At 35.8% G+C, this 19,028-nt stretch overlaps 6 protein-coding genes across 9 annotated transcripts; 5 read left to right on the top strand and 1 right to left on the bottom strand.

Moving 5' to 3' along the window:
* The first annotated feature begins 1,771 nt into the window (after nt 1–1,771).
* LOC117780456 (microfibril-associated glycoprotein 4-like) lies at nt 1,772–2,848 on the top strand. The gene is made up of 3 exons (XM_034617000.1): nt 1,772–1,902; nt 1,957–2,550; nt 2,613–2,848. The coding sequence occupies exons 1-3, from the start codon at nt 1,772–1,774 to the stop codon at nt 2,740–2,742; spliced, it is 855 nt and encodes a 284-aa protein (XP_034472891.1). The 3' UTR covers nt 2,743–2,848.
* Nucleotides 2,849–4,004: 1,156 nt separating this feature from the next.
* Nucleotides 4,005–5,131, top strand: LOC117780455 (angiopoietin-related protein 2-like). Its single transcript, XM_034616999.1, has 3 exons — nt 4,005–4,179; nt 4,234–4,827; nt 4,890–5,131. Exons 1-3 carry the CDS (start codon nt 4,049–4,051, stop codon nt 5,017–5,019), a joined length of 855 nt encoding a protein of 284 aa, XP_034472890.1. The 5' UTR covers nt 4,005–4,048; the 3' UTR covers nt 5,020–5,131.
* Nucleotides 5,132–6,301: 1,170 nt separating this feature from the next.
* Nucleotides 6,302–14,031, top strand: LOC117780454 (microfibril-associated glycoprotein 4-like). Of its 4 annotated transcripts, XM_034616997.1 has the most exons (5): nt 8,573–8,746; nt 8,801–9,394; nt 9,453–9,577; nt 13,644–13,659; nt 13,690–14,031. In XM_034616997.1, exons 1-3 carry the CDS (start codon nt 8,616–8,618, stop codon nt 9,568–9,570), a joined length of 843 nt encoding a protein of 280 aa, XP_034472888.1. In that variant the 5' UTR covers nt 8,573–8,615; the 3' UTR covers nt 9,571–9,577; nt 13,644–13,659; nt 13,690–14,031. The 4 variants fall into 4 exon arrangements, with proteins under 4 accessions (XP_034472889.1, XP_034472885.1, XP_034472888.1 ...); XM_034616998.1 differs by lacking the exons at nt 8,573–8,746; nt 8,801–9,394; nt 13,644–13,659; nt 13,690–14,031 and adding exons at nt 6,302–6,468; nt 6,523–7,110 and having other exon boundaries at nt 9,447–9,702; XM_034616994.1 differs by lacking the exons at nt 8,573–8,746; nt 8,801–9,394; nt 9,453–9,577; nt 13,644–13,659; nt 13,690–14,031 and adding exons at nt 6,312–6,468; nt 6,523–7,116; nt 7,179–7,420.
* LOC117780450 lies at nt 9,925–13,626 on the top strand. Its single transcript, XM_034616991.1, has 2 exons — nt 9,925–10,101; nt 12,182–13,626. Exons 1-2 carry the CDS (start codon nt 10,041–10,043, stop codon nt 13,603–13,605), a joined length of 1,485 nt encoding a protein of 494 aa, XP_034472882.1. The 5' UTR covers nt 9,925–10,040; the 3' UTR covers nt 13,606–13,626.
* On the bottom strand, nt 10,134–13,727 carry LOC117780452 (early boundary activity protein 1). The gene is made up of 3 exons (XM_034616992.1): nt 13,646–13,727; nt 12,040–12,228; nt 10,134–11,458 (listed from the first exon to the last, which is right to left on the bottom strand). The coding sequence occupies exons 2-3, from the start codon at nt 12,040–12,042 to the stop codon at nt 10,313–10,315; spliced, it is 1,149 nt and encodes a 382-aa protein (XP_034472883.1). The 5' UTR covers nt 12,043–12,228; nt 13,646–13,727; the 3' UTR covers nt 10,134–10,312.
* Nucleotides 14,032–14,827: 796 nt separating the features above from the next.
* On the top strand, nt 14,828–16,450 carry LOC117780453 (early boundary activity protein 3). The gene is made up of 2 exons (XM_034616993.1): nt 14,828–14,872; nt 14,933–16,450. The coding sequence occupies exon 2, from the start codon at nt 15,215–15,217 to the stop codon at nt 16,355–16,357; it is 1,143 nt and encodes a 380-aa protein (XP_034472884.1). The 5' UTR covers nt 14,828–14,872; nt 14,933–15,214; the 3' UTR covers nt 16,358–16,450.
* Nucleotides 16,451–19,028: the final 2,578 nt, after the last annotated feature.

Raw genomic sequence — 19,028 nt, forward strand, 5'->3', positions numbered from 1 at the left:
GTTGCGGCTAGTTAAATGTTTCCAAATGCCATTTCTATACAATTTACAATTTACAATCCACAAGCTACAATCAACCAGAGGCAAGCAAAATAAACCAAAATGCCAAAAACTTTTCTCCACACAATGCTTATATAAAAGAACATACCCAACTATTTGTGTGTACAGTAAAGCCTCTGCTTACAAACAGACTAGCGTTATATTCGAATTTCTTAGTGGATCTTTTTAAAACTTAGCTACCTTTGGAATTCTAAGTAAAATATTACTATTATTATTTATTTGTTTATCAAACTTATCATTAATGATTTTTTACTACAATAACCATATAAACTGATCAACACTCTATTAATTACCGGAATTTTATGATTAGACAGTGAAATAGAAAATGTACGAATTTAGGAAGTCTGCTCATGTTTAATATATTTACTTTAAAAGTAATAGTTACATAATAAGTAATAAAAGTAATAAAATAATATTTTAAAATCTTGACAAAATTCTGTTAATATCTGAGAAATAAACGACAAAATCGTAAATGAAATCCAGACTTCATTTAATAAATATAAGTTCTATTTTCCAGGTGTTCACTTTAATGAGATTTTACTGTATAATATTCAAATCAGGCTGCCTTTTATGGCTCACACACACCCACACACACACTCACTCATGGCATTTGCATATCAAAATGTTGTTTGGCAACAAAAAATTGGGAAAAATAAAAATAAAATGCTGAATAAAACGAAAAAAATAAAATATTTACTACGCAAAAATGCAGAAAGCATTGACACGTTTTTGCTTAGAAGACAACAGAAAATTGATTATTCTATTTATTTATTAGAAATATATTTCTTCAAATACTCACTTAAGTGTGTGAATGTGTGTGTGAATGAAAAATAACTTAAGCAATATATTGTACACTCGAGTTATATTGACTCGCTGATGGAACAAATAAATAATGTATTGTAGTCCTAAATCTTATACACTTCCTCTCTCACTTTCTCCTTTCCCTACATTCTCATACTACAATGTATGTTGATTTAAGTCGTCTACTAAATAATAAAATTCATTTGCATGTCAGGATGGCATGACAAATTATTTTCAAATAATTTACATTTATTATTGTATTAGAAAATGAGTTAAATAAATTGAATAAATTGTTTAACTTACTCGTATAAAACAGTTTTAATTTCTATATAATTGCGGTCCAATATTTTACAGAAAATAGCTACAAGTAATGAGTAAATGACATAAAAGAAAAAAAATGTTGAAGAAATTTGTGGATCTATTCAAAATTGTGTTTTAAATTTTTCTTTAGAGTTTTGTACAGGGTATCATATTATCAGGCGCACTCTGCTGTAGACTTTTCTACTAAATATATTTTATGTTAATTTTAATGTTCTTATAACCTTTTTTATCGATATCATCTTTCGATATTTATAATATAATATTATAACTTAAATTTTAAGATTTATTTATAATCAATTTACTTTGTTGTCATAATTCATTTAAATGCACAGAATACTTAAGATTCGTTCTCTTTAAGGAATGTCAGACAATCAGACCATGTATGACTTTTTATACATACCATAAAACTATAAAGAGTAGTCATGAGATATAAGATTTAATGAATATGCAAAATTATTAAGTTTTATGAGCCATGACTATAATTATCGCAATAAATGATTATTGGTAGTTGAATTTCCTATACAACTTTTGTATATAAACACGGTGTCTCAGTTCAGTCTTTCACGGGATTCAGTTAGTTACAGTCGCAAGAATGTCGACGAATATCGTTTTAGCAATTTTTATAATAAACACATATATAATTCTTTCTGAATCGATTCAGACTTCCGAGTTCAATGAGACTAAAGCATTTTTGTCGATTAGTTCTCAGCTTACCGAACTGAGGTGAACTTTTTAAACTTAAAAAATACATTAATTTTAAAATTAAACTATTTTCAGAGCGGAGTTAGAACGTCAAGGAAAGTTGCCCAAAGACTCAATCAAGGAAACAAATCTGCATCATTTAAAATCTTACGGCCGTAATTGTGCTGAAGCAACTGCCAATTCTAAATCTAATGGGATCTACGATATACTCATTCCCAGCTACAGTAAACACCACTTTAAAGTGTCCTGCGATTCAACAACTCAGGGAGGAGGTTGGACTGTCATCTTGAGTCGAATGGATGGAAGTGTAGACTTTTATAGAAACTGGAATACCTACAAAAAAGGGTTCGGAGATTTGGATGGAGAGTTCTTTTTGGGGTTGGATAAAATACATGCCCTGACGTCAGAATACAGCCAGGAGTTGCTCGTTGTTCTCGAGGATTTTGAGGGAACTGAAAAGTTTGAGAACTATGAGAAATTCGCAATCGGGGACGAGGATGAACAATATGAGCTACACACTCTTGGAAAAGCCAGTGGAACCGCTGGCGATTGTCTAAGATATCACCATACCATGAAATTTACAACATTCGATCGTGATAACGATCTTGATAGCGACAACGACGCCGATAAGTACAGTGGTGCCTGGTGGTACAAGACTGGTCACCACAGGTATGAGGAACTGCTTATATATTTATTGAAAACTTCGCTTATAAGCATTTTAAATATTACAGCAACTTGGCGGGCAAATATAATGTCAACACCGGATTCAAAGGCATCCATTGGGGACTTTTTCATAATCGGGAGTACTCCCTAAAGAAAGCCGTTATGATGATACGGCCAAGAACTCGAATATATTCCTGATAAAAAACATAACTGATTGCATATTGAAAATGTTATACTTGTTGTTATTTATCTGATGATTTAAGATTATTGAATATGCTTAATAAAATACAGATTGATGATTCTGCCAAAACTTGTCAGTTAATGACAAAATAGCTTTGGATATTAAATTCGAGTGGTATTCACTTCCTTGGCCGTATCATCATTATGGCTCATTACGGAAAGTCCTGCCAAATTACTCCTTTGCCCACGGAGTTGTGTATGTATTTTTTGAACTTGAAGTCTGTGTGTGAAAGTTTGGTATCTCGATCTCTTATAGTCTCTGAGATCTTGGCGCTCACACAGACGGACAGACAGAAAGAAGGACAGACAGACAGACAGACGAACATGACTATATCGACTCGGCTGTTAATGCTGATCAAGTATATATCCTTGAGTATATATATTTTATGGGGTCGGAGATGCCTCCTTCTCCCTGTTACATACATTCCAACGAACACAATATACCCTTTTACTTATTTTATAAGTAACGGGTTTCACTATGCTTAATATTTTAGACAACATTTTGCAAGTAAGCGTTACTGAATGCCTAAGGAGACTGACTTTATTCAAAAGTTCACTTATATCAAAGACAATAAAATAAAATTTGACAAACTCAATGTTCGAGATAACGACATCGACGAAAGCTATAACCGAAAGCGCAAGCCGACAGCAAACAACAGTCGAACAACAATTGTTCTATTTATAGATTTTCGTTTGCCACCCGCGCCCCCTTGCCAAGAAGCGTCAAACGAAAACGAAAAATTGTCTTGTATGCAATGCAATACTTTATTAGTTTATAGTCTTTGCTTATATATAAGTAATGAACTCCAATGCAATAATCTTAATCCCATGTATGATACAAATATATATATAAAGAGGTCTAACGTATTTACACAACGAAATATCTTGAGGGTATGAGTATTTACTTGTGATATAGATTGTCCAAATACTTTAAGCAACAGCATTTTGCAAAGAGCAATAATGTTTATCATATATGATAAACACTTAAAAGTATTTACTCAACGAACAATCTTGAGTACATTGTAAATATACATAATGCCATTTCTTGAAGTAACAAAAATTAAAAGAGTATATCCATATCCAAAGATAAGATAGTAAACTGTCATTGAAATCTATTTTTCACTCAAGAGCAACGAACAATTGGAGTTCATTGTCTTGGAGGAATATCTCACAATGTGAATATGTTTGGCTTTCAGAACTTGGCTTATAAAATCGGTGTCTCAGTTCAGTCTTCCACGGGATTCAGTTAGTTACAGTCGCAAGAATGTTGACGAAAACATTTTTCACAATTGTATTAATAAATACATATATAATTCTTTCTGATTCTATTCAAATTTCCGAGCTTAATGAGACTAAAGCGTTTTTGTCGATTAGTTCTCAGCTAACCGAACTGAGGTGAGCTTTTTAAACTTAAAATATAAATTAATTTTAAAATAAAACTATTTTCAGAGAGGAGTTAGAACGTCAAGGAAAGTTGCTCGAAGACTCAATCAAGGATACAAATCTGCATCATTTAAAATCTTACGGCCGTAATTGTGCTGAAGCAACTGCCAATTCTAAATCTAATGGGATCTACGATATACTCATTCCCAGCTACAGTAAACACCACTTTAAAGTGTCCTGCGATTCAACAACTCAGGGAGGAGGTTGGACTGTCATCTTGAGTCGAATGGATGGAAGTGTAGACTTTTATAGAAACTGGAATACCAACAAAAAGGGATTTGGAGATTTGGATGGAGAGTTCTTTTTGGGGTTGGATAAAATACATGCCCTGACGTCAGAATACAGCCAGGAGTTGCTCGTTGTTCTCGAGGATTTTGAGGGAACTGAAAAGTTTGAGAACTATGAGAAATTCGCAATCGGGGACGAGGATGAACAATATGAGCTACACACTCTTGGAAAAGCCAGTGGAACCGCTGGCGATTGTCTAAGATATCACCATACCATGAAATTTACAACATTCGATCGTGATAATGATCTTGATAGCGTCAACGACGCCGTAAAGTACAGTGGTGCCTGGTGGTACAAGACTGGTCACCACAGGTATGAGGAAATGCTTATATTTTTATTTAAAACTTCGCTTATAAGCATTTTAAATATTACAGCAACTTGGCGGGCAAATATAATGTCAACACCGGATTCAAAGGCGTCTATTGGGGACTTTTTCATAATCGGGAGTACTCCCTAAAGAAAGCCGTTATGATGATACGGCCAAGAACTCGAATATATTCCTGATAAAAAACATAATTGATTGCATATTGAAAATGTTATACTTGTTGTTATTTATCTGATGAGTAAAGATTATTGAATATACTTAATAAAATACAGATTGATGATTCTGCCAAAACATGTCAGTTAATGACAAAATAGCTTTGGATATTAAATACGAGTGGTATTCACTTCCTTGGCCGTATCATCATTATGGCTCATTACGGAAAGTCCTGCCAAATTACTCCTTTGCCCACGGAGTTGTGTATATATTTTTTGAACTTGAAGTCTGTGTGTGAAAGTTTGGTATCTCGATCTCTTATAGTCTCTGAGATCTTGGCGCTCACACAGACGGACAGACAGAAAGACGGACAGACAGACAGACGGACAGACGGACAGACGAACATGGCTATATCGACTCGGCTGTTAATGCTGATCAAGTATATATCCTTGAGTATATATACTTTATGGGGTCGGAGATGCCTCCTTCTCCCTGTTACATACATTCCAACGAACACAATATACCCTTTTACTTATTTTATAAGTAACGGGTTTCACTATGCTTAATATTTTAGACAACATTTTGCAAGTAAGCGTTACTGAATGCCTAAGGAGACTGACTTTATTCAAAAGTTCACTTATATCAAAGACAATAAAATAAAATTTGACAAACTCAATGTTCGAGATAACGACATCGACGAAAGCTATAACCGAAAGCGCAAGCCGACAGCAGACAACAGTCGAACAACAATTGTTCTATTTATAGATTTTCGTTTGCCACCCGCGCCCCCTTGCCAAGAAGCGTCAAACGAAAACGAAAAATTGTCTTGTATGCAATGCAATACTTTATTAGTTTATAGTCTTTGCTTATATATAAGTAATGAACTCCAATGCAATAATCTTAATCCCATGTATGATACAAATATATATATAAAGAGGTCAAATGTATTTACACAACGAAATATCTTGAGGGTATGAGTATTTACTTGTGATATAGATTGTCCAAATACTTTTAGCAACAGCATTTTGCAAAGAGCAATAATGTTTATCATATATGATAAACACTTAAAAGTATTTACTCAACGAACAATCTTGAGTACATTGTAAATATACATAATACCATTTCTTGAAGTTACAAAAATTAAAAGAGTATATCCAGATCCAAAGATAAGATAGTAAACTGTCATTAAAATCTATTTTTCACTCAAGAGCAACGAACAATTGGAGTTCATTGTCTTGGAGGAATATCTCACAATGTGAATATGTTTGGCTTTCAGAACTTGGCTTATAAAATCGGTGTCTCAGTTCAGTCTTCCACGGGATTCAGTTAGTTACAGTCGCAAGAATGTTGACGAAAACATTTTTCACAATTGTATTAATAAATACATATATAACTCATTCTGAATCTATTCAAATTTCCGAGCTTAATGAGACTAAAGCGTTTTTGTCGATTAGTTCTCAGCTAACCGAACTGAGGTGAGCTTTTTAAACTTAAAATATAAATTAATTTTAAAATAAAACTATTTTCAGAGAGGAGTTAGAACGTCAAGGAAAGTTGCTCGAAGACTCAATCAAGGATACAAATCTGCATCATTTAAAATCTTACGGCCGTAATTGTGCTGAAGAAACTGTTAATTCTAAGCCTAGTGGGATCTACGAAATACTCATTCCCAGCTACAGTAAACACCACTTTAAAGTGTTCTGTGATTCAACAACTCAGGGAGGAGGTTGGACTGTCATCTTGAGTCGAATGGATGGAAGTGTGGACTTTTATCGGAACTGGAATACCTACAAAAAGGGATTTGGAGATTTGGATGGAGAGTTCTTTTTGGGGTTGGATAAAATACATGCCCTGACGTCAGAGTACAGCCAGGAGTTGCTCGTTGTTCTCGAGGATTTTGAGGGAACTGAAAAGTTTGAGAAGTATGAGAAATTCGCAATCGGGGACGAGGATGAACAATATGAGCTACACACTCTTGGAAAAGCCAGTGGAACCGCTGGCGATTGTCTAAGATATCACCATACCATGAAATTTACAACATTCGATCGTGATAATGATCTTGATAGCGTCAACGACGCCGTAAAGTACAGTGGTGCCTGGTGGTACAAGACTGGTCACCACAGGTATGAGGAAATGCTTATATTTTTATTTAAAACTTCGCTTATAAGCATTTTAAATATTACAGCAACTTGGCGGGCAAATATAATGTCAACACCGGATTCAAAGGCGTCTATTGGGGACTTTTTCATAATCGGGAGTACTCCCTAAAGAAAGCCGTTATGATGATACGGCCAAGAACTCGAATATATTCCTGATAAAAAACATAATTGATTGCATATTGAAAATGTTATACTTGTTGTTATTTATCTGATGAGTAAAGATTATTGAATATACTTAATAAAATACAGATTGATGATTCTGCCAAAACATGTCAGTTAATGACAAAATAGCTTTGGATATTAAATACGAGTGGTATTCACTTCCTTGGCCGTATCATCATTATGGCTCATTACGGAAAGTCCTGCCAAATTACTCCTTTGCCCACGGAGTTGTGTATGTATTTTTTGAACTTGAAGTCTGTGTGTGAAAGTTTGGTATCTCGATCTCTTATAGTCTCTGAGATCTTGGCGCTCACACAGACGGACAGACAGAAAGACGGACAGACAGACAGACGGACAGACGGACAGATGAACATGGCTATATCGACTCGGCTGTTAATGCTGATCAAGTATATATCCTTGAGTATATATACTTTATGGGGTCGGAGATGCCTCCTTCTCCCTGTTACATACATTCCAACGAACACAATATACCCTTTTACTTATTTTATAAGTAACGGGTTTCACTATGCTTAATATTTTAGACAACATTTTGCAAGTAAGCGTTACTGAATGCCTAAGGAGACTGACTTTATTCAAAAGTTCACTTATATCAAAGACTATAAAATAAAATTTGACAAACTCAATGTTCGAGATAACGACATCGACGAAAGCTATAACCGAAAGCGCAAGCCGACAGCAGACAACAGTCGAACAACATTTGTTCTATTTATAGATTTTCGTTTGCCACCCGCGCCCCCTTGCCAAAAAGCGTCAAGCGGAAAAGAAAAATTGTCTTGTATGCAATGCAATACTTTTTTAGATTATATATATAAGTAATGAACTCCAATGCAATAATCTTAATTCCATGTATGACACAAATATATATACAAAGAGGTCTAACGTATTTACACAACGAAATATCTTGAGGGTATGAGTATTTACTTGTGAAATAGATTGTCCAAATACTTTAAGCAACAGCATTTTGCAAAGAGCAATAATGTTTATCATATATGATAAACACTTAAAAGTATTTACTCAACGAACAATCTTGAGTACATTGTAAATATACATAATGCCATTTCTTGAAGTAACAAAAATTAAAAGAGTATATCCATATCCAAAGATAAGATAGTAAACTGTCATTAAAATCTATTTTTCACTCAAGAGCAACGAACAATTGGAGTTCATTGTCTTGGAGGAATATCTCACAATGTGAATATGTTTGGCTTTCAGAACTTGGCTTATAAAATCGGTGTCTCAGTTCAGTCTTCCACGGGATTCAGTTAGTTACAGTCGCAAGAATGTTGACGAAAACATTTTTCACAATTGTATTAATAAATACATATATAATTCTTTCTGATTCTATTCAAATTTCCGAGCTTAATGAGACTAAAGCGTTTTTGTCGATTAGTTCTCAGCTAACCGAACTGAGGTGAGCTTTTTAAACTTAAAATATAAATTAATTTTAAAATAAAACTATTTTCAGAGAGGAGTTAGAACGTCAAGGAAAGTTGCTCGAAGACTCAATCAAGGATACAAATCTGCATCATTTAAAATCTTACGGCCGTAATTGTGCTGAAGCAACTGTTAATTCTAAGCCTAGTGGGATCTACGAAATACTCATTCCCAGCTACAGTAAACACCACTTTAAAGTGTTCTGTGATTCAACAACTCAGGGAGGAGGTTGGTCTGTCATCTTGAGTCGAATGGATGGAAGTGTGGACTTTTATCGGAACTGGAATACCTACAAAAAGGGATTTGGAGATTTGGATGGAGAGTTCTTTTTGGGGTTGGATAAAATACATGCCCTGACGTCAGAATACAGCCAGGAGTTGCTCGTTGTTCTCGAGGATTTTGAGGGAACTGAAAAGTTTGAGAAGTATGAGAAATTCTCAATCGGGGACGAGGATGAACAATATGAGCTACACACTCTGGGAAAAGCTAGTGGAACTGCTGGCGACTGTCTAAGATATCACCATACCATGAAATTTACAACGTTCGATCGTGATAATGATCTTGATAGCGTCAACGACGCCGAAAAGTACAGTGGTGCCTGGTGGTACAAGACTGGCCATTGCAAGTATGATAATCAGTTCATTGTCTTAAAAAGCTTTACTGATAAATTTAAGTTTTTACAGCAACTTGACGGGCAAATATAATGCCACCACCGGCTACAAGGGCATCCATTGGGGACCTTTTCACAAACGGGAGTACTCCCTGAAAAAAGCCGTAATGATGATACGGCCAAGGAAGTGAAACCTACACTTTTGATACGATTCTATATACAAATTTATTACTATATGCATATTTGTGGATATTATTACTATTTTCCTTTCTCTATCCTTTCTTCTCTGTCTTGTATTCACTCTCTCTCTGGTTTCTTCTCTTTCTCAATTTACATATATTCTCTTTTAAGAATCGTTGCTTTGTTATTTTGACTAAAAATATTTTAATAATCAAAGAATTAAAGCTGAAAATAATAGTTATAGAGAAATATAAATTTATAAATAATTCCATCACTTTATATAAAAAAAAAAACAAATCAATGAGTATAACAAAGCAATCACACTTTTGACACTTTTTTAAAAAACTTTTAAATTCACAAAAATTAACAAATTAATAGTACAATAGAAACTTTGAGCAATTCGCTGCTGATCAGAAAAATGCTTGAAGTGAAAAAGTGAATTCCAAACTTTGTTAGAAAGTGCAAAAAAAAAGATCTACAGATGTTGCAAGGATATGGAATTCAACTGGATAATAGAATATATCGGCACAAGGAAAGAACTGGTAAAAAATAACTAGTTTCATTTGCAAAAATACGGAATTTTATTCAAAGTAATTGTTAGTCTAATTTGTGTAAATTGGCTTAAAGAATAATCGAAATTTTATATAAAATTTTAAACTAAGTAATAGTAAATCTAAGTTGTGAACACTGGGCCATTTTAGTATATGGCTGAGCCAAGAATTGTTTTTGGCTTTGGAAATACTATATATAAATTTACATAGTTTTCCGGGGACGTTTCTGGAGGCGAGTGCGTAGCATTTTGTTCTCATCGGCACATTTGGTGGTAATCGCAGTGCGCACTTCGCGTGGTGTCATCTGCAGACTGTTGGTCATCAGGTAAACCAGATCGGCAACCTTGAGTGGATCCAACGGTTGTTTGCTGGGACGTGCACAGTCCTTAAAAGCAGGTGATGGTTTGCCGGAGAGTGTGTGAAATGCGAGTGTATTACGATCGAAGATCTCACAAAGCAATTTGCGAGTTATAGCCGGTCCGGAGGTGCTCCAATTGATGGCCTCGAGACAGACACGAGATATCTGGGTGCCATTGGGTCCAATGGTGATCATCTTGGATTTGCCATCCTGATCGAACTCAAAGTTGGGACAAGTGCGTTTCACATTGGGAGTTGAGGTCACCAGAGACTTTTGCAATCGCTTGCGTTTGTTGGATTTCTCCGTGGTGTACGGCACATATTCTTCATCGTCAGCATCCAGCTCAATGACTTCGTTCTCTTCCTCCTCGTTGGTCTTGGGCGTGGAAGTGTTGTGGTCTTCGGTGCCATCGCGGAACATCTTAAAGTGTGGCGATTTCTGTGGACGTTCCATGTTCTGCACCTTCTCGATCTCAATTGTTAGCAAATCGAGAGCTTTGCGTTTGCTGCGCTCCCAACGTTGCAATAATTTGAGGCGTGCCTCATTTAAGGCCTGAATATTGTTCTCCATGAGCTCCCTGCGATCGATATTGGCCAGCGCTTCCTCCTCATCCATTACCATGTCCGAGTCCTCATCGAACTGATCGAAATCCGCCACCTCCTGCTTGCAGCTGCTTTTCATCAGCTTCTCAGCTGCCAGTGTCAGGGTTGCCAATGTGCTCAGCTTTTGCTTTGACTGTGGCTTCGGCATCTGGTTCTCCCTATCGGACTCCTCAATCTGTTGCAATGCCAGCTCGGCAAAGCCATTGGCTTTGTTCTCCTGACGACGTGCCTTCTCGTCGTCACTCTCCTCGTCGTGCCCAGAGGATTCGTCAGTGCGCAGTCTGGCAATAATGTCCTCCACCTTCTGTTGGGCCTCTGAAAACTGCACCATCTTGTGATCGTAGGGCAGAATGCTGAGCGCAAATTCTAAGCGTTGACGGCGATTAATCTGTAGAATAAGAAAAAAATAAATTAGTCTAACGTTACAGGAAGAAGTTAAAAAAGGATGTTAACCAATTGTAGTTAAATAAATCAATTTGCTTAAAAACTAAAGCAGTAGAATATAATATTTTTATATGATATAATTATTTTATAGCTTTTTTTGATTTAATATAAATAATACATTATATTAATAAATATATATTCCTGATAAGAATTAAAAATGATTTATATTATTTAAAATGGTACAAAATAGCACTTTTAACTAGTAATTTTCTTTATTTAATTTATCTTTAAATTAAAATTATTTTCAAAATTTAAGTTGAATTAGAATAAATAAGCAATAATTTGTATTTCAAAATAAATGTTGAGAAAAACAAATTATTTAAAAATAAAAAATATTTTTTATTTTTTTAAATTTTCAAGTACGAATTATTTAAAAAATTAAAAATAACTCTGTCATAATAATTATTTAAATTAAAATCAAAGATCTGATTTATTTTGAGAGTTTTAAATTCAAATTTATAAATAAGAATATCGCTAATTTTACTTTAAGACTTGTAACAATTACCGTATCCGGCAGTGACTTACCATTTTCACTGGTGTCCAATTGTAGACTGATGTCTCTTTCAATAAACGAAGCTCTTATATACCACACGACCAATACGATCCAAATTAAATCAGGTAGTTACAAAAAGTAAATTCTCTTATGACCCTTTTATTCGAATTGCAGATGTTTTATGGACTTTTAGGTTGCGATACTTGACGGCTTTAAGCCACCTGCAAAGGATGCGAGAAGGATTTAATGATCGGTTACCTGGAGGCGGAACATCTGGTTGTCCCTTCAACTGCCACGACAACTGTAAGGCTGAGGAAACACTGATCCCAATTTGTGATGTACCTGCACCCAGGCGAGTGAATCGTCCCATGTGCGTTGTCTTTGACGAACTCGATCCTATATCTGCACTCGAACAAAGCTTCGATTTGGCTGCTGCCAGCACTTCTCAATCCACGCAAACTATATTCGTGGAACACAAATCTACACAGACTGTGGAAAGTGTCTATAAGCCAAGTAAAGTGCGGGATGAGTATACACAGGTGGAAGAAAGCTACTTAGAGACTCACAAAAAGAAAAGGTTGAAGAAACTAGATGATATTAAACCAGCTCCATCCTACTATGTATCCAATCACAGCAGAACCAAGGACTTTTCAGCACCCCTTAATCCTAAGCAAACAAATGTTCTACAGAAAATGCATTTCTGGCGAAGAAACCACTCCGAAATGCCGCCATTAACCACAGTGGACAGTCAAATAGATACGAATACTTTGACAGTGTCCGAAACACATATCATGATGAAAAAAGAAATGAGAGAAAAGAGTCAAGAAAAGGAAACGGAACAGACGAGTTGCTTAAATTGCCAACAAGTGCCGGAAATTTATATAAAGTTGAATGAATTATTACTAAAATTCGACAGACAAGAGGCACAAGTGAAAGAATTGCAAGATGCATTGAAATCCATGAAGTTGCAACGAGAAAATCAGGATCCTCTGATCACAATTCGCATGCGTGATGCCTGCACATCAACAGATCCAATAATCATATATAATGCCTTTGCAAATCTAAAAAGTCCAATGTCGGAAGCCAAAGCATTTTTGGAAAATCCGCGCTCTAAAGTCGAATTTGCAGTTCAATCGACTTCGAATTTTCTTCTGCAAAGTAAAGACTCCAGTGAATGTCAGCTGTGCTCGGAAAAACTGCAGCCCGTGCTCAGTGATCTTATTGCCGAAGTGTTGCGATTAAAGGCACAACGAAGATTTGATGATATCATGTTAACTGTCTTGCTTCGAGCTGACAATATCTATCATGTGAATGTCCAGGAGCGAAAATCAAAGCGGAGTCTAGGCTGTATTTTGGTTACTCATGCAGCTATCGAGAAAGCCTTCCATAAGGGATTCTTCAATCAGATTCTCACCTATTCAGTGACCGATGTGCGACATACGATCAAGTCAACGGGTCGTCCTTTTGGCATTCCCTTCGAGTTTGTTTCAACTGAGGAAGCTACGCAGAGTGTAAAAAAAGACGAGGAAGACGACAGGCCCCGTGATTACAGAGTCTGCGAATTTATCACCAAAGTTCTAAGAATGCCAACAGATTAAATTATATTATACATTGCTAAATTATTGACGAATTTCTTACCGATCTTTGGGTGCCCAAATGAATTAAGACTCAAAGTATTATGATCTTTGACAATATTAAGACGTCCCAATTTAAAACTTTCACAAATTGTATTCCTATTGTCGAAGCGATTGCTGTTTGATTGCAAAACCTATCGACATATGTAGTCAACTGATCGAGCCAGTGTTGCTAAGCTCTAAAGAGTAAAATATAGCTGTCTCTGGCTGTAAAGCATCCGAAAAATTTATGAAATTGCACTGCAATTTGGATAAAAAAAAAACTAGCCAACAAATCTTGGATCGTGGATTTAAGCACATTTTCCGGCTAAAAGCACTTTTTAATATTTCTAGCAATCGAACTATGAAAATAGTTAATAGCTTTAAAATAGCTACATTCTAACAGAGTTGTGCTCTGTTAATTTTATACAAATAAAAAATAAACTTTAAAATAAAAGATTGAGAATATTTTTTTTTAATAAAAACTTTAATTTAATTATTATAATAACGCTTGTGAACGCTTGGTGATCGCTTTAATACATTTTTCTGCCAACACCTGATAGTCGAGCTATCGATAATCAAAGTTATGAATAGCGCTGATAGGAAATTAAATTAAAACTATCTTATAAATTAAAATAAATTATCTGTTATTGAAAAACTGCTGTTGCACATTAATAATAAAGAAAACTTTCAATAAACATTTCATGTATTTCGAAAAGAAAATCTGACGGGAGTACTGTTGCCAGAACAGCTTATTTTTATCGGTTATCGGTAGGTTTCAAAGTTCTTTTAATTTTTAGCTATACATTTAAAGCCAAAGTTTTTCTTCGTGATTTGGGTTACATTAATGCTTAGCTTATTTTAGAGTTTTTTTTATTTTATTTTTACCTCTTTTCTATATATTGCTCTTTTCAAATCTAGCTTATTTTAACAGTCGATTACTGCCAACACTGATCATGATACACAAAATTTGGTATTACGATACGGTAACACTGCCGTTCACCAGAAGTATCAGGGAGCAAACCTGCCTGGTGAATGCGCCCATTGTTTATATTATTTAAGATTAACAAGTAGAGTAATTTAACTTTATATATTGTTGAGATAAAAAAGAGAAGTTACATTTCAAAACACATAACTTTATTTAATTTCAACTACATTTTCAGTTTATAGCTTACAGAATTTTGTTGTGGTCGATGTTCAGTCTTAGGATCGTGTCTCGCATGCAGCTGCCACAGCACAGGCACTTCACCAGGTACAGGTATACATCTGTAAGGTGGAATGAAAATTTATTTAAAAAAAAGTTGATTTTCAGGCAGTTGGTGAAATATGTTTTATTGCTCAATTCTTGCAGCTGTTTGCCGATCCGCGGTACAATTAGGTAAATCTACGCGACAATTAGGTAAATGCGTAAAGCCCGAAGATTGCCGATCGTTTTACTACCTGTTAGGGACCCGAGGAAGGAAAAGGGATCGTTTTGTGGTCCTTAAAAGCGACTGTCAGCGAGCAAGGAGTATCAGTGTGCCAAGAGCAGAGCAAGAGTGCAAATCAAATTCAATATCAAAATAATTTACTTCTTTTCTGGCAAAGTGCAATCATGAATAATATTAGCAACGACAGCGGCTTGGACGATTCGGCAGTTGGAGGCGCGGCACAACATGGCGGAGCTGTTGTGCCAGCGGGAGCAGCCACTCGTCTCTCCTGGTTCCTCGCCGAGGTGGACGAGGGATCGATGAAGAACGGCAAGCCAAATGGCAGGAAGCGATTGTGTGTGCTGCACAGCATGGAGCTGCTGGAAACCGATGTGTCCGACAAGTACATGACTCGCTTTGTGGAGTTCCGCATCAATGGCATGAAGCTGGAGGCGAAACTCATCCTGGCAGCCGATGAGCGGAAGCTGGTGGATGCGGCGCTGCTGTCGCTGAGCAAGGAGCAGCGGGACGAGGATCATGATGCCCGGCAAATGCTGGTGCAGTACACCGAGGAGGATGCAGCCGGAAAGCGACTGGTGCAGAAGATGATCTCACCCCATCGCGTTGTCTGGCTGAGCACAAATCCCGGACTGGGCGGCACTCCGCTGGTCAAGCTGGGACCGGGACTCATTGGACATGTGCTGTACGCCTACGAGCAGCGAGATTACATGGAGAAGGTGCTGCTGAATCTCAAGGCACGCTGCTTTGATCACGCCTTCGACGAGCAACTGGATGCAAATCAGCTGCCCATGGATGAGAAGACCTGGCTCTTGGTCCAGTATAGTCCTGAGCCCGAAATGGTCGTCTATCAGGTCATCTCGTATACGCAGACCGTGTGGCGTCAGGAGAATCTCTTCAAGGATGTCATCGCCTACGTGCAACTGCCGGACAATGAGGTCGTCCTGCAGGCCGTGGTCATTTGCTATGGCCAGGATCAGCAGCAGTTGCAGGACAAGTGCGAGCAACTGCGCAGCTTTGCCCTGGAACTGGACCTGCCGCTGCCCGAGGACCTCGACCAGCAGCTGCAACATGGCGGCGGCACCGCCTCCCTCTTTGCCCGCACCAGCACCACGCTCTTCCAGCGCTCCGAGCAACGCGACTCCAGCGGCGAACACAAACAACTCCGTCGCCGACTCGAAGAGATGAGCTCGAAGGCACAGAACGAGGCCGCAATGATCATCGAAGCCTTCGACATGGTCGACAACATCAACAGGAATCTGCAGTGCCGTCAAGCGAATTCCAAAGCACCTTCCACTTCCCGTGATTAACTACACTAGTTTCATATTCCCAATCAGTTTTATGTACTCCTAAGCTAAAACCACTTTGAACCTAGTTCTATAAATTGCATGCTAGTTTTAGTAGGTTGACAATTCTTCTAACTTTAAGCTAAAAAAGTTCCTATAACCAAAGCGTAATATTAATTAAAATGTAATCAATTTATTTGCATATATAAAATACACAACTAATTAATTATTATAACAATTTCCCAAAAAAGACCAAAGACTTGATCGATTTTAAACTGAAAGTAAGCAGGCTCAAATTAAATATCTAACTTATTTACAAAGAACTTAACCAACTCATTTTGATTAAAAGGCTTTAAAAGTCCATTCTTAAATTCAGAAAACTAATCAAGCAATAACAGTTTCGATTTATTAATAGTTATATGGAAATATAGAAAAATAAATAAAAATTAACAAATAAAATTTAAAGTTGATTTTAATTAAAAAGTAAACAAATTTCCAACTGTCGTAACTTGATCAAAACTGAACCGATTTTCAAGTGGAATGTCATTTTGGTCTTGATTTGGCCTCTAAATTTATTCTGCATTTAAATTTTGTTCATTTAGAAAAATTATTAATTTCGACGATTCGATGGTAAGGGTCCCCCCTTTGAAATTTCGAAAATTCAAAATTTTAAATCTCAAGTTATCACTTTTAATCAATTCCTTATATCGTTATTAGTTTAAAACATCACTTTAAACTTGATTCTGAGACCTTTCATTTTTTTGTAAAAAATCATGTGAAATTGAACAAAAATGTTGACTTGTAAAGAGCTAATTCCGCAGTCTGACCAACTTCAAACTGTCATAACTTGATCAAAACTAAACTGATTTTCAAGCGGAATGTCATTTTAATCATGAATTGGAATTTTAATTCTTTCTGTATTTAAATTTTACTAAATTAAAAAAAAATATATTTTTCTCTAGTTCTACTAGATATTGATTTCGATGCTAAGGGTCCCTTTGAAAATTCAAAATTTTAAATCTCAAGTTTTCACGTACCGGAACTGAAACCGTAACCTATATATTTAATTTGGTTTGATTCCCGGGTTCTTATAATAAAAATTAAATTTAAAGCAATAGTGCCAAAAAATCGAAGTATAGTTACATACTATATACTCATAGATATAAAGACTGCCAACAAATATTTGTAATGAAAACAAGTTAGTGATTCCACACAGCAAATAATTTCTCTTTCAAGAAATCAAGTTAAAGTGAAACGCATTTAATTTGTTTTGGCTTTCAGCTGCATTTCCACTTCAATTGGCAGTGCTACTCGCACTCGCAGCATCATCATTAAAACATCGTAATATCCAAGGAAATAAGGACACAATGGCAATGCAACAGCAGTCGTGGCTGTTTGTTGTCAGACTTGATTCCATTCCGACAACTCGTAAGTTCAAATTAATTGCATGCAATTCGGTGGCTTTAAGCTTACAGTTTCAAGTTCCATCACTTTGCATTTTAAGAGGCAGCTTTGGTCTAGGGATTTCCAACTGGGTAAAAGGAAACCGAAAGCTGAACTGGAAAACTTGGGAAAGAAGAAAGGAAAAAGGGGACTGAGACTGACTTTACCATTTGCCATAAACTGAAGATAAAAATGTAATTTCAGCGCGCTGAGTACATAAGTAATTGCAAATATGCAGGCGTCTTCATATACGAGTTTATTCCCCCTCAAAAGCAACCCCTCCTCTTGTTCTAATGAGCATTTAAGCCTCTGTCTCTGACTTGGGGTCCGTCCCTTCCTTTAGATGGGGTTCTATTAAATGAAACTCGAATGTTCTGCTGTTGCATTTGCATAAATTGAAATTGTTAAACGACCAAAATTGGTACAGCAGGCGGTAAAAATAACAAATAACAAAAATATAGAAATAGGAGTTTACTTGAGATAAAGATATCCTATACTCTCATTTTGCAGATCGTTCTTTTTTTTGGAGCTTATTAATCAATTCTGGTACAATTGTTGGTGAATATATTTTAAATACTTATGTGTTATTATTCCAAATACAAAATATAATAACCAGTAATTACTAATTGTAATAAACCAATGCAGTTTTTAATATAAAATTCTGTTTTTGATAAAAATTAAAATGTGCGTTAAAGATATTACTGTTAATCAGAGATTTATGATTTAAAAAAAAGGATCTTCAATTTTTTTTATAGAACTCACCTATAAGAGTAATAATTTTTTTATTTAATAAAACTCCAAATTATAAGTTTAAGTTAATTTTTATCTTCAAATGAAATAGCTAGTTTTAATTTATAAATTCTAGTTAATTTATAATTCTAGTTTCTTTAATCTAGTTTACATGACTTTAATAAAGGTTTTTATAATTGTAATAATCTTTAATCTAATTTATCTGTTTTGTAGGGTATAATCAGTGACAGATAACACTGGCATATAATGGCTTTCAATGTAATTGGTTTGCATTTTAAATTGAATGAAATTTGTATGAAGCAGAGCGTTAATTTTGGCTTTTTGTGTACTGTGTGCACTTTGTTCATCTGCAACACACACAAGCACACCCTTTCGCACACCCACAGTGGGGGTAGGGAAAGAGACAGAGACAGAGACATTTGGCAATCAATTTACGAGTAGTGTACAACAAATTCCCAATGCTTGCTTTTGATTTTTTGATTAGTTTTTTATTGATTTATGT

Source organism: Drosophila innubila, assembly GCF_004354385.1.
Source record: "Drosophila innubila isolate TH190305 chromosome 2L unlocalized genomic scaffold, UK_Dinn_1.0 4_B_2L, whole genome shotgun sequence".
In the NCBI taxonomy this organism is placed as follows: Eukaryota; Metazoa; Arthropoda; class Insecta; order Diptera; family Drosophilidae; genus Drosophila; species Drosophila innubila.

What these genes read in the sequence shown, in the direction of transcription:
- LOC117780456 (XM_034617000.1), top strand. Translation starts at nt 1,772, where the DNA reads ATGTCGACGAATATCGTTTTAGCAATTTTTATAATAAACACATATATA. An exon ending in TCTCAGCTTACCGAACTGAG is followed by an intron (nt 1,903 to 1,956) that starts GTGAACTTTTTA and finishes AACTATTTTCAG; the next exon opens with AGCGGAGTTAGAACGTCAAG. An exon ending in TACAAGACTGGTCACCACAG is followed by an intron (nt 2,551 to 2,612) that starts GTATGAGGAACT and finishes TAAATATTACAG; the next exon opens with CAACTTGGCGGGCAAATATA.
- LOC117780455 (XM_034616999.1), top strand. Translation starts at nt 4,049, where the DNA reads ATGTTGACGAAAACATTTTTCACAATTGTATTAATAAATACATATATA. An exon ending in TCTCAGCTAACCGAACTGAG is followed by an intron (nt 4,180 to 4,233) that starts GTGAGCTTTTTA and finishes AACTATTTTCAG; the next exon opens with AGAGGAGTTAGAACGTCAAG. An exon ending in TACAAGACTGGTCACCACAG is followed by an intron (nt 4,828 to 4,889) that starts GTATGAGGAAAT and finishes TAAATATTACAG; the next exon opens with CAACTTGGCGGGCAAATATA.
- LOC117780454 (XM_034616994.1), top strand. Translation starts at nt 6,338, where the DNA reads ATGTTGACGAAAACATTTTTCACAATTGTATTAATAAATACATATATA. An exon ending in TCTCAGCTAACCGAACTGAG is followed by an intron (nt 6,469 to 6,522) that starts GTGAGCTTTTTA and finishes AACTATTTTCAG; the next exon opens with AGAGGAGTTAGAACGTCAAG. An exon ending in TACAAGACTGGTCACCACAG is followed by an intron (nt 7,117 to 7,178) that starts GTATGAGGAAAT and finishes TAAATATTACAG; the next exon opens with CAACTTGGCGGGCAAATATA.
- LOC117780450 (XM_034616991.1), top strand. Translation starts at nt 10,041, where the DNA reads ATGTTGCAAGGATATGGAATTCAACTGGATAATAGAATATATCGGCAC. An exon ending in TCGGCACAAGGAAAGAACTG is followed by an intron (nt 10,102 to 12,181) that starts GTAAAAAATAAC and finishes TTCGAATTGCAG; the next exon opens with ATGTTTTATGGACTTTTAGG.
- LOC117780453 (XM_034616993.1), top strand. Translation starts at nt 15,215, where the DNA reads ATGAATAATATTAGCAACGACAGCGGCTTGGACGATTCGGCAGTTGGA.